Source organism: Schistocerca cancellata, chromosome 12, assembly GCF_023864275.1.
Source record: "Schistocerca cancellata isolate TAMUIC-IGC-003103 chromosome 12, iqSchCanc2.1, whole genome shotgun sequence".
Classification (NCBI taxonomy): Eukaryota; Metazoa; Arthropoda; class Insecta; order Orthoptera; family Acrididae; genus Schistocerca; species Schistocerca cancellata.
Genome location: NC_064637.1, coordinates 8,660,198 through 8,674,253, shown reverse-complemented (window position 1 = coordinate 8,674,253; position 14,056 = coordinate 8,660,198). Strand labels below are relative to the sequence as shown.

Genomic DNA, 14,056 nt, shown 5'->3' with positions numbered 1-14,056 from the left:
GGAACTTGCTGTTCCAACAGGACAATGCACGTCCGCATGTATCTCGTGCCACCCAACGTGCTCTAGAAGGTGTAAGTCAACTACCCTGGCCAGCAAGATCTCCGGATCTGTCCCCCATTGAGCATGTTTGGGACTGGATGAAGCGTCGTCTCACGCGGTCTGCACGTCCAGCACGAACGCTGGTCCAACTGAGGCGCCAGGTGGAAATGGCATGGCAAGCCATTCCACAGGACTACATCCAGCATCTCTACGATCGTCTCCATGGGAGAATAGCAGCCTGCATTGCTGCGAAAGGTGGATATACACTGTACTAGTGCCGACATTGTGCATGCTCTGTTGCCTGTCTATGTGCCTGTGGTTCTGTCAGTGTGATCATGTGATGTATCTGACCCCAGGAATGTGTCAATAAAGTTTCCCCTTCCTGGGACAATGAATTCACGGTGTTCTTATTTCAATTTCCAGGAGTGTATATACACTCCTGGAAATTGAAATAAGAACACCGTGAATTCATTGTCCCAGGAAGGGGAAACTTTATTGACACATTCCTGGGGTCAGATACATCACATGATCACACTGACAGAACCACAGGCACATAGACACAGGCAACAGAGCATGCACAATGTCGGCACTAGTACAGTGTATATCCACCTTTCGCAGCAATGCAGGCTGCTATTCTCCCATGGAGACGATCGTAGAGACGCTGGATGTAGTCCTGTGGAACGGCTTGCCATGCCATTTCCACCTGGCACCTCAGTTGGACCAGCGTTCGTGCTGGACGTGCAGACCGCGTGAGACGACGCTTCATCCAGTCCCAAACATGCTCAATGGGGGACAGATCCGGAGATCTTGCTGGCCAGGGTAGTTGACTTACACCTTCTAGAGCACGTTGGGTGGCACGGGATACATGCGGACGTGCATTGTCCTGTTGGAACAGCAAGTTCCCTTGCCGGTCTAGGAATGGTAGAACGATGGGTTCGATGACGGTTTGGATGTACCGTGTACTATTCAGTGTCCCCTCGACGATCACCAGTGGTGTACGGCCAGTGTAGGAGATCGCTCCCCACACCATGATGCCGGGTGTTGGCCCTGTGTGCCTCGGTCGTATGCAGTCCTGATTGTGGCGCTCACCTGCACGGTGCCAAACACGCATACGACCATCATTGGCACCAAGGCAGAAGCGACTCTCATCGCTGAAGACGACACGTCTCCATTCGTCCCTCCATTCACGCCTGTCGCGACACCACTGGAGGCGGGCTGCACGATGTTGGGGCGTGAGCGGAAGACGGCCTAACGGTGTGCGGGACCGTAGCCCAGCTTCATGGAGATGGTTGCGAATGGTCCTCGCCGATACCCCAGGAGCAACAGTGTCCCTAATTTGCTGGGAAGTGGCGGTGCGGTCCCCTACGGCACTGCGTAGGATCCTACGGTCTTGGCGTGCATCCGTGCGTCGCTGCGGTCCGGTCCCAGGTCGACGGGCACGTGCACCTTCCGCCGACCACTGGCGACAACATCGATGTACTGTGGAGACCTCACGCCCCACGTGTTGAGCAATTCGGCGGTACGTCCACCCGGCCTCCCGCATGCCCACTATACGCCCTCGCTCAATGTCCGTCAACTGCACATACGGTTCACGTCCACGCTGTCGCAGCATGCTACCAGTGTTAAAGACTGCGATGGAGCTCCGTATGCCACGGCAAAGTGGCTGACACTGACGGCGGCGGTGCACAAATGCTGCGCAGCTAGCGCCATTCGACGGCCAACACCGCGGTTCCTGGTGTGTCCGCTGTGCCGTGCGTGTGATCATTGCTTGTACAGCCCTCTCGCAGTGTCCGGAGCAAGTATGGTGGGTCTGACACACCGGTGTCAATGTGTTCTTTTTTCCATTTCCAGGAGTGTATAATAGAAAGAAACATTCCACATGGGAAAAATATGTTACCTATACTCTTTCTGCTCCCGGGATTGGAATGACTCCTTACACTCTCCCTTAAAACCCACATCCTTTCGTCTTTCCCTCTCCTTCCCTCTTTCCTGATAAAGCAACTGTGGGTTGCGAAAGCTTGAAATTTGTGTGTGTGTTTTTTAATTGTGTCTATCTACCAGCGCTTTCTCATTTGATTTTTTTTTTTTTTTTTTTTTTTTGGGGGGGGGGGGGGGGGTGTTGGGGAAATTACCCACTTACTATATCCAAAAATTCATCTAATGAGTAGAAGGAGTTGCCATTAACAAATTCTTATAATTTCCTTTTAAATGCTATATGGCTATCTGTCAGACTTTTGATGCTATTAGGTAAGTGACCGAAGACTTTTGTGGCAGCATAAATTTATCCCTTTCTGAGCCAAAGTTAGATTTAACCTTGAGTAGTGACGATCATCCTTTCTCCTAGTGGTGTAGCCATGTACACTGCTATTACTTTTGAATTCATTTGGATTGTTAATAACATATTTCATAAGTGAATATTTATATATCGTGAGGCTACAGTGAAGATCTCTAGCTCTTTAAGTAAGTGTCTGCAGGATGATCTTGGATGAGCTCCAGCAATTATTCTGATTACACGCTTTCGTGCAATGAACACTCTTTTACTCAATGACGAGTTACCCCAGAATATGATGCCATACGAAAGCAGAGAATGAAAATAGGTATGGTAAGCTAATTTACTGAGATGTATATCACCAAAATTTGCAATGACCCTAATAGCATAAGTAGCTGAACCCAAACGTTTCAGCAGATCTTCAGTGTGTTTTTTCCAGTTCAACCCCTCATCAATGCATACACCTAGAAATTTTTAATATTCTACCTTAGCTACCATTTTCTTATCGAGGTGTATATTTATTAATGCTGTCATTCCATTTACTGTGTGGAACTGTATGTACTGTGTTTTGTCAAAGTATAATGAGAGCCCATTTGCAGACAACCACTTGATGAATTTCTGAAAAACAACGTTTACAATTTCACCAGGTAATTCTTGTCTGTTGGGTGTGATAGCTATACTTGTATCATCGGCCAAAAGTACCAGCTTTGCATCATTGTGCATATAGAATGGCAAGTCATTAATATATATTAAGAACAGCAGAGGACCCAAGACTGAACCTTGCAGCACCCCATTCTTGATTGTTCCCCAGTTTGAGAAATCACCAGTTTTTTGTATATTATACGAACTGCTTATTTCAACTTTCTGCACTCTTCCAGTTAGGTATGATTTAAACCATTTGAGTGCTGTCCCATTCATACCACAGTACTTGAGCTTATCTAGAAGTATTCCATGTTTTACACAATCAAAAGCCTTTGAGAGGTCACAAAAAATCCCAACGGGTGACTTCCGGTTACTCAGAGCATTTAATATTTCATTAGTGAAAGTATATGTAGCATTTTCTGTTGAAAAACTTTTCTGGAAACCAAACTGACATTGTGTTAAAACTTTATTTTTACAAAGATGTGAAGCTACTCTACAATACATTACTTTTTCAAGAATTTTGGATAAGGCAGTCAGAAGAGAGATTGGACGGTAGTTGTTGACATCAGACGTATCCCCTTTTTTATGCAGTGGTTTAACAATGGATTACTTCAGTCTATCTGGGAAAATACTCTGCTTCAGAGAGCTATTACATATGTGGCTAAGAATCCCACTTATCTATTGGGAACAAGCTTTTATTATCCTGCTGGGAATGCCATCAATTCCATGTGAGCTTTTATTCTTCAGAGAGTTTATTATCTTCCTAATTTCAGATGGAGAGGTGGGTGGCATTTCAGTTGTACCAAATGGTGTGGGTAAGGCCTCTTCCATTAACTGCTTTGCTTCTTCTAATGAAAATTTACGTCCTATTTTCTCTACAACATTTAAAAAATAATTATTCAAAATGTTTTCGACTTCTGGCTTGTTGTTTGTGAAGTTTCCATTTGCTTTGATGGTAATGCCATCATCCTGTACTCTTGGTTGCCCTGTCTCCCTTGTAATAATATTCCAAATTGTTTTGATTTTATTACCAGAGGTATTAATCTCAGACATGATGCACATGCTTCTGGACTTTTTAATAAAAGGATGAAATGTGAAATTGCTTCACAAAAGCATGTTAATGAAAATGAATTCTTTGTTATTGGCAATTCTACATTAATAAATGTAGTTTCACCAAACTGTGAAGTCAGGTTTCTCTCTGGTATCTGGCCTCATTAGCTTAAAAACATTTTAAAAATAGTCTAAGTGCAAACCACTCCATAACTAAAAAAGGATATGATCCGAAGATCAATTTCAAATATGTTTTCATTGATTCTGGGACGAACTCAACATGAAGCTGCAGTGAGGAAGGAATTGTGAGACAAAAAACATCATTCGCCAAGTCAAAGTATTGTTCACAAACTCAAGATTGGCTATAGGGTGAATTCTGCACAGAATGTCAGTAAGCAGTTCTTTCAAAAACAAAATAAACAGTGGTGTCAGGGAATAGTGCAGCAAACTCTACACAGTATTCATTGATCCTAACAAATTTTTAAGTATTTATGAATTTCCAGCATGCAGGATTAGCTTGGGTCAGCAACTTGTGTTACTCAGTAGAACGAAAAACCAGTCCAGTCCATAGTTGCAAATTTTTACTTTTTATTTGCTTGATGACTAGCTTCAGGCTAAGACTCATTTTCGTATCATTGTGCCATGGCATTTCTGAAGATGTAAAAAATATGCAATGAACAGTTACAATGCATATTCATTGAACATTTTTGACATCTTCAGAAATGCCATTTTCAACTATGTTATGATGATTTTAAAATGGGTATCAGCCCGAAACTAGTCATTGAGTACATAAAAAGTAAAAATTTGCAACTTTGGACTGGACTGGTTTTTCGTTCTACAAATTTTTAAGTGACAGATGCCTGGGAAAGGATGGCGCGCATTTAAACTGACTAGGCTCAATGAATTATAGTAAAGTGACTACAAACATCTGTAAAATCATTAAGAACAAGAGAAACTGTTACCATGTGGAGGGGATGAAATTTAAAAAGTGGCAACTGAAAATAAAAAAAAATATCTCTCAGACAGAAATTCTGATAAGTACTAAAGACAGTAGGTTTCAGAGCTCAAATTTAACTCCCAACATGATGGTATTTCATCAAAATTTATGATCACTATTGAACAAACAAAATGGATTTCATATTTTGTTAGAAAATAACATGAAAAATACTTATGTATTATGTTTTACTGAATATTAGATTGACAAAGAGAAACTTCAATGGGTATCCATCTCAAATTTTGTACTGGGCAGTTATTTTTGTAAGAAATTGTATAAACATCAAGGTAGCTGCATTTATGTTAAAATGGCATTAATTCTAAATGTATACTTTACTTAGAGAAACTATCCACAGAGAGAGATATTGAGGTAAATGGAATTGAAATCACCGATGAAAAAGCAACTATAATTTGTCTATACAGGGCTCCAAGTGGCCATATTAACATCGTGTTACAGTACCTTGAAAATATTGTACACAAGACTACACATAAAAACAGAAAAGTTATTTTATGATGAGATTTCAATATTGACTTTACTGCAAGTGAGTCCAAGCAAAAAACTGTTTTACTGAACCTCTTAGCAGCTTCCAGTTTAAAGGCTGCTGTAGAAACACCAACACACATCACAGAAATCTCAGCCACAATCCTTGATCAAATATTTATGAATATGCAATAGAAAATCCAGGATGGAGTGCTACAGTCTTAGAGAAGGAAAGTTGCTACTCACCATATAGCAGAGATGCGGAGTCATGATAGGCACAACAAAAAGATTCACACAATAGCTATCGGCCATTAAGGTCTTTGTCAGCAATACACACACACACACACACACACAACTTGTACACACGACTGCAGTCTCAGTCAACTGAAACCACTGTGTGTGTGTGTGTGTGTGTGTGTGTGTGTGTGTGTGTGTGTGTGTGTGTGTGTGTGTGTGCGCGCGCGTCTGTTGTTGACAAAGGCCTTAATGGCCGAAGGCTATAATTGTGTGAATCTTTTTGTTGTGCCTATCGCGGCTCAGCATCTCCGCTGTATTGTGAGCACCAACTTTCCTTCTCTAATATTGTTATTTATGAATGTGCCCTTGAAATGTTCAACATAAACCTTCAATATAGGTTTTAGAAACCACACAGCCCAAGAAATTAATATAATATTTGCAAAACAGCTTGGTTCAACCCCATCTCTAACAACAACATCTAGGAAGTATAATGACTAGAACATACCTTTCCTTCACTGTCTGAGTAAAGAAACTTGAAAAGAGATCTATGAATGTAAAAATACAAATGATAAGTTCTACAATTTTTTAAATAATTTTAGCTATTATTTTGAACTTTGCTTTCCACTCCATAAAAGTACAATCACAAAAAGGGATTTGGAAATAAGACGAATTGCAACAGGGATCCAAACTTCTGTGAAGGAAGAGAGATTACTTCATGAAATATCTAGACAGCACACTACATTTCCAGAATTTGATTCCTAATTTAAGAGTTACAAAAATGTTTTAACTAAAGTCATAAAAGAAGCAAAAGGAATGGCAGATATTTCCTTCATAGCAAACACACCAAATTAAATGAAGCCACACGGCCCATTGTAAGACAAGAAACTGGAGTAAAACAGAAAATACCATAACATGAAACTGAAAGAAACTCATGTAATATCTGATCCCCCAACAGATAGCAAATAATTTTAACTCTTACTTCACCAGAATCTCAACTGCCTCAGTGAAATATAACTTTCAATATGCTGCAATTGTAATTCAGCTAAAAACTATCCCTAGTAACAAGTCTCTCTTGCTATACCCAACACAGCAGGGGGGGGGGGCTAAAAAAAATGAGAGAGAGAGAGAGAGGAGCTAAAATCAAAATCATCTTTGGTACTGGCAACATACCAGACCCAGTCTTTAAAAAATGTGAATCCTTAGTAGCTAGGCCCGTGGTTGACATATGCAACAGCTCATTTCCGGAGGGGAATCTTCCCAAAATAACTAAAAATATCTGAAGTGAAGCCACTGTAAAAAAAATTGAAAAAAAGCAATGTAACAAATTAGAGGCCAGTGTCTGTACTATCAGTTTTTTCTAGACTAATTGAAAAAATCTTTTACAAAAGACTAATAAATTTCACTGAAAAAATAAATTTTTCTTGACCACACAGCATGATATCTGAAATATAAATCCACCAAAACAGCTATTATCGATTTCCTAAACGAAGCTTTGAACACAGCAGACAAACAAGAACACAAACAGCAATATTCCTAGACCTTTCAAATGCATTTAACATCATTAACCATGATCTATTCCTTAGGGAGCTATAAAATGTTGGTGTCATAGGCCTAGCCTGTGAGTGGGGAAAGTCATACCTAAAAAACAGACAACAAATAGTTTAAATTTTTGCCTTCTTTGTACAAAATTTAATTTCCAATCATTCACAAAAAAAAAAACCACTATAAAATAAGGTGTACTGCAGGATTCCATACTGGGTCCAATCTTGTTCTTGCTGTTTGTAAATTACTTTGAACCATCTAGTCCTAATTATAAATGCATTAAATCAGCTGATGATACAGATACTTTTATCAAATGAAAGACCCCCAGAAGAGCTCCAAAATGAAATAATAAAGAGCACTTCACATATATCACAGTAGTTTGTTTTCCATGTATATGTTCATTGCAAACACTATGCATCTACACATAGTGCAAAATGAACAGCCTCTAGCTGCAACCACAGACATGTTAGCCCAAAGGTTTCAAACTGTAAATGGCACCATATCTCTAGGAGGTTGGATCCAAGATGACTTAAGATGGCAGATCCACACACAACACCTATGTAGTAAATTAAATATCATTTGTTGTAGTATCGAAATTCTCGCTGGATGCACATCAATGCAAGTCATAAAAAATGTGTACTAAGTCCAAGTGGAATCACTAATAAGATACAGGTTAATTTGCTGGGGAAATTCACCACCCAGCAAAAACTGTTTCATTGCACTAAAAAGAATTATAAGAGCCATAGAAGGCATAGCATATTGATCTTCTTGCAAACCTTCATTTAAAAAGCTTAATATTTTTCCATTACCATACCTATATATCATAGAAACAATAAAGCCTGTAAGGAAAATCATAGTTGACAACAGCAAGATTGCTCCACTTACATGAGCAATTTGCACATACAACACTAAAACGAAAAGGACCCCTGCAAGCAGAAAAAAACTGTACAACAAACTACCTAAAAAATTGGCAATAACTGGATTTCATAAATTCAGAACTGCAGTGAGTGACTACTTGCTGCAGAATTGCTACTATAATGTTGATGAATTTTCATCTGCTATGTAAATACGTGAAAAAATTTAAACAGTTTGTACAATTATGGGCAAAATAAGAAATGTCTCTCTCTTTCTCTCTCTCTCTCTGTCTCTCTCTCCCAAAAGTGAGAACTGTCTGTATGCAAAATGCTTTTCCCATATGTTAGGCTTATATTGCTATATAATGCAAACCATACAACAGTTTGCGTTCAAAATGTATTGTAATTATTTGACTTGTCTTATACCACTATGTGCCCCATACAATAAATGATTCACAGGTCCAATAAATATACAGTACAATACAATATGCCATTTTATGATATCAGATACAGTTTCATGATGCCTAACAGTGCTTTCACAAATTTTATACAAAAGTTATTATATTCAATTGGTCATATAGCTGCAACCTCTTTTTGTTTGATTTTGGCCATTGAGTTTATGACACTCCATGCTTTCTTGCATTTATTTTATTTAATAAACAAGATATGTTATTTACTAGTCTCATTGAACTTACATTAATAATCATCTCGAGCTCTTGTCTTAGCTCAGCCATATATGTTTTGCATAATCTATAAAAAACTAAATACATTAACAATCTGTTTTTCATACTGGCTACAAAACTAAAAACGTTGACAACCTGTTGAAAAGTATACCATGCATTCTTATGCCTATGCTTATCTGTGTCACATGTTTTGGGATTTATTTTACATTCATACTGTGGAAATTTGGTCTAAAAAATATTTACAAAAGCATGAAAAAATCCACCAATGAATATGTTAGCATAACAAAGGCTACTATTGTTAAACAAATCTTTGTTATCATAATTCTCAAGTGTGTTATTGGTCTTGTGGTGCCACTTTAAGCTGCCTGAGCTCTTTAAGACTTCATATTAGGCCTTCATATTTATACCAAACTGAATCATGACCTCAGAAAGCAAAAGAAGCTACACCAGAACACATTAAATGTCTCCTGACATTTGAATATTCTGAGGACAAGCGGATATTAAATTTGTTACGAATCATGGTTTGGCATGTTCTTTGTGTTTTCGTAAATGAATCACTTGCATTTAGTAGGCTACATATGCAGCGAAAAGCACAATCGTGCAGTAAACAGTTTAAAAATCAAATCCTAGACTCATGTTGTAACATATTGTACATTTAGTGCAGAGTATTCGAAACTGTACACACAATATATACATGTCATTAATTCATAAAAAGTCACCGTATCACAGCGGTTGAAACATTTGAAACGCAAAGAGCAAATAAAATAAATTTTCACGGGTGACCGTAAACTTCTAATTTCAATCGATATCAATAACAGTCGCCGTAAAGCCTAAATTGAAATATTCGCATTGAAAGTCAATTTTGTTAAATCATCCCGTCATCGATTCAGTCACTTTGCCGCCAGCGATGATGTTAAGAGAGACTATCAGTCAGAACAGCATAATAAGATATTTGTTTACAGCTGTTTGTAAAACAGAACAGCTAACTGATATTCACTGAATTTGTTGCGTCGCTGTTTCGCTTTGAACGTTCGAAAGTTTCTTTTAAACATCGCGCTTCTGTGAGGCGAGAGAATATCCGAGGCAAAGAGATTCTATGTGAGTAGTGATAAATTTAATTTTTTGTGAACATAAAACTTCAAAAAGTGCACTAGGTACTTGTTCATCTGGCAATATCTATAAATTAACCTTTTAAAAATATCAAGCTCTTAAATACCAGAATGATAACTTTCAAAACTGCCATTTAATTTTTTTTTAAATGTCATTGAACTTTTACTCGTATTTGGTGCCAACATCTTAAAATTAAAAGTTACTGTCAGCAATTTGTTACAACGAATAATTGAAAAAGAAGAAGTTTATGATACATCGTTTTCTTCATCTCGTATTTCTAGGCAGGCACACAAACACTCGTATCAAAATATTCTGTTTATTTCAGATCTGTTATTGGCACTCTTGAAAGTCTTTTATGGCGCAGTATAACTAGCAGATGATACGGCTGTGATTGTTTACAAATGAATATATATGTCCTGGCTGACATACTTTTGTTGATTATGTGTTAAATTTTTAAAGTGCAAGTCTTCTCATTGCAGAACTTTGAATGTGGTGCACTATAATCACATACGTGTAGATACCAGGCCTATTTTTAAGTTGTAGTCCAGAACTGCCTTTAATATGTCTTCACTTGTCTTGAAATTAAAAACGAAGTCGGGTCAGAATGTAGTTGAAGGATTAACAGCAGCAAGTACTGTACGTGATCTGAAGACAAAGCTCTGTTCGTTGACGAATATAGGAGAAATGAACCTTCATGTGCTGAGTGGCTATCCCCCGAAAGCACTAGACTTATCAGACAACGAAGCGAACTTAAGAAACGTCGGAATATCGTCTGGTGATGTTTTAATAGTTGAAAATAAACCTGGTGCAAAACCGAAAGTGATTTCAAGAAACGATGTAATTCCTGCAACTAGACTGGATAACGATAGAGTGAGACCTCACGTAACGGATGCAATCAGTGACTTTCCAGGGGTTCTTATGCGGAAAATAGTTCCTGCCGACAACTCTTGCTTGTTTACGAGCATTGGCTTTGTCCTTGGAGGTGAGAATTAAGTAAATGATGACTCTTTTTGTTTCATATTTGTCATTTGTTATAACCCACAATTAGCATTTCAGTGCTTGTAGTAATCCTAGTAAACTTTCATGTGCAAGGATTCTGTCTGTATAATGGTGTGGTCATATGAACTTCATTTTACTTACTGTGTGTGGAGTCCACCAGCCCCCACCCCCCTCTCCCTCTCAGGGAGAAACTCATTAGATTAATTTTATTAAATAGCATGGCCTTGGCATGTATTTTATAGATTCATGCTTCCACCCGAAATTTTTTGTTTTCTTGCTATTAGTGTATTCTACATGCTCAATGCAATAATTTGCAAGATGTGCAGTATATAGTATTTGTGCTACAGATAAAAAATAACTACTAATATATGAATTCTAAGGACTATTTCTGTGTGATGCAGATACCTGAAAGAGCTATTAATATGCCGGTTTCATTACTCTCTGAATTTATGTCGCACTAGGCTGTACAAATATCAGAGTGAACAAATTTTAGCAGGTGGTACATGCTATTATTTTAAAACCTACTGTAACTGTTAACATAGGTTCCTGAATTGTTTGCTTAATATGTGAATTTATTGACAATTGTAAAGTGGATACTGTATTCCAGAAAACTCACTTAGTGCATTGGATATCTATGTGGTCCATTGCTTTGTATTCATTGAGATCTGTGTGACCAAGAGAATTTACAAAGCATACAAGATTTGCTATAGCTAGTCATTATGTGCCTCATCAGGAACCTATATGTAACTGAATATGAACTACTTAAAAAAATTACCAAGCGACGTGGCGCTCAGGACGATGACTGTTCAAACCCACATCTGACAATCTTGATTTAGTTCTTCCATGATTTCCCTAAATTGCTTCAGGAAAATGCTGGGATGGTTCCTTTGAAAGGGCATGGCCAACTTCCTTCCCCGTGCTTCCCTATTCCAATGGGACTGATGACCTTGCTTTGGTCCCCTCCCCCAAATCAACCAACCAACTAAAGAAGTTAAATTAACAAATCTTCTGCCACTGTTATTTTTAAGAGTTCAACAAATGAGTATATCAAGTTATTGCGATCACACACATGCACATTCACTTGCACTGAGCAATCAGTAATATTTACAAGTGTAAAGTATAGAAGATATATTGAACACAGATAGGGTCAAGCCTCCAGTTATGGCCACATTAAGGGCAATTCGAGATACATCACATTTTTAGTATAGGAAGAAAGTATACAAATTACTTCAAAAAATCGTGTCTATTGCTTCAAATTCTACACATTACAACCATGTAAAAACAAATATTCTAAGTTGTATAACAAAAGCAGAAATAATATTGAAAAATAAATGGCGCATTTCCCCAGTTTTGGCCATGTTAACCCTACCTATGGCCAGTTGTTTCCCTACTTATGGCCACTTCATATTATAATAAAACTATGGCTAGAATAATTGTCAATCCATGTGCCAGAAAGTAATTTGTACTTTATACAACTATATAAGACAACAGACAACATACATCAAATAGGTAAAAGGTACAGAAACTGAATGAACAGAAAAAAAATCATTAGGCAAAGTATGGTCCCAGTAATTACTTAAATCAACTTCCAGACAAGTTTATTTCTCACAGGTATCAATAGAACCAGGGAACATTGTTTTTAATGAACGTCCTTCTTGCATCAAGACTGGATCTGGCAGTTTCCCTATAATATCTTCACCCATTATAGTCGAAACATCATTTTCAATGTATTCGAAACAAGTTTTCTGAACATTAGAACTTTTTAAGCACTGAATTTCATATTCAGAGTCAGAAATCACTTTCAAAATTACTGATACATACTTAAAAATTGCAGGTCTTGTTCTTCTATTTCCTGTTAAACTAAATTTTACCCAAATAAAGTCCCCTACTTTCAAATTCTCACTCGAAGATAGTTTGACATTTTCTGGTATTTCATCTTCATCTCCTTCTACGTAGTCATCTAAACTGCTTCCACTGTCCGTCCATTCTTCTTCCTTGGAAGAACTTGTTGGCCTATCACTTAACTCTTGTCTGTTTCTTGTTTTCCCCTTTTTTACATGAGATAATGCCAAGTGCTGCTCTTTGGACTTTAACTCCTTCATAGCTTTTCTCTTCCTTTTTTCCTGCTTCTTCTCCTTCTACTCTTTCTCCTTCAGTTCATGATATTCCAACCACTTGTCACTAGCCACAACAGTGGGTGTATGTTCTTTCTTTCTCTTTGTGCCTCGTTGTTTGGATTCTGGCCAAGTGATGACACTTTCAAAAACTGTTGTTAATGATTTTGGTGGTATCACTTGGATACGCACTGAAGATGCACTATGGTTGGATGTTGGAGTACTTGAATTATGTGAAATACTATTGGGGGTTGTTGATATATCTACAGGAATAAGAATGTTGATGGGTGTTGAAGGAATACCTGAATTCTGTAAAATGCTGCTGCGTGTTGAAGATATGTCAGTATTATCAACATTTTGAATGGATGAAGGATAAAGTCTGTCTGTGTTTTGTGAAAGATCCTCTGTTTGATTATCTTCAGAGGGAGGCGCTATGCTATCTGTCAGAATGTCATCAGTGTTACCACTAGCACCATGCATTACAACCTCATCAGCTATTTTTCTCCAGAACTTGAAAAGTAATAATGCTTCTTGATTTCCTTCCCACTCATGATTCCTTCTCTTGGTTGCTCTGAACTCATCTAGAAGGACAGGATCAATTTGCTTTTCTATATATGAGAAATTTCTCTGAAGTTCCTCATTTGTCTGAACTGTGGTTGAGGCTGGTACACTACGAACAACTATCTTGCTGTAATCTACATTGTTCACATTAAATGGAAACAGACCAGTTGCCCTGAAACCAGCACGAATATTTGCCACCATTTTAGGTTCTGCAATAATTTGTGACAGAACAGAAGGTATATCAGATTTTGAAATTTCAGTGCCATTATTTTCAAAACGCCGTTTCTGAACAATCTTCTTCCACATTTTTTTCATAGGTCCAAAGACAGCTACATCTAATGGTTGCAAGATGTGTGTAGAATTGGTATGGAGAGCAACTAGAATGATCTGATTTTCCCTACAATATCTGCTCAAATGAAGTGTCAAATGAGAGCAGTGCCCATCTAAAAATATTACTACAGGCCGGGGAATTTCAGCTTCTT

The 14,056-nt window shown here is 38.0% G+C and overlaps 1 protein-coding gene across 3 annotated transcripts in view; it reads left to right on the top strand.

Moving 5' to 3' along the window:
- Nucleotides 1-10,033: 10,033 nt before the first annotated feature.
- The window catches only part of LOC126109734 (ubiquitin thioesterase OTU1), a 49,612-nt gene continuing 45,589 nt past the window's right edge, over nucleotides 10,034-14,056 (top strand). Inside the window, exon 1 of one of the 3 annotated variants that reach the window (XM_049914788.1) lies at nucleotides 10,034-10,882. In XM_049914788.1, the coding sequence (XP_049770745.1) occupies nucleotides 10,462-10,882 (421 nt within the window). In that variant the 5' untranslated portion in view covers nucleotides 10,034-10,461. The remainder of the gene's footprint in view (nucleotides 10,883-14,056) is intronic. The other 2 variants (XM_049914786.1, XM_049914787.1) reach the window with 2 other exon arrangements.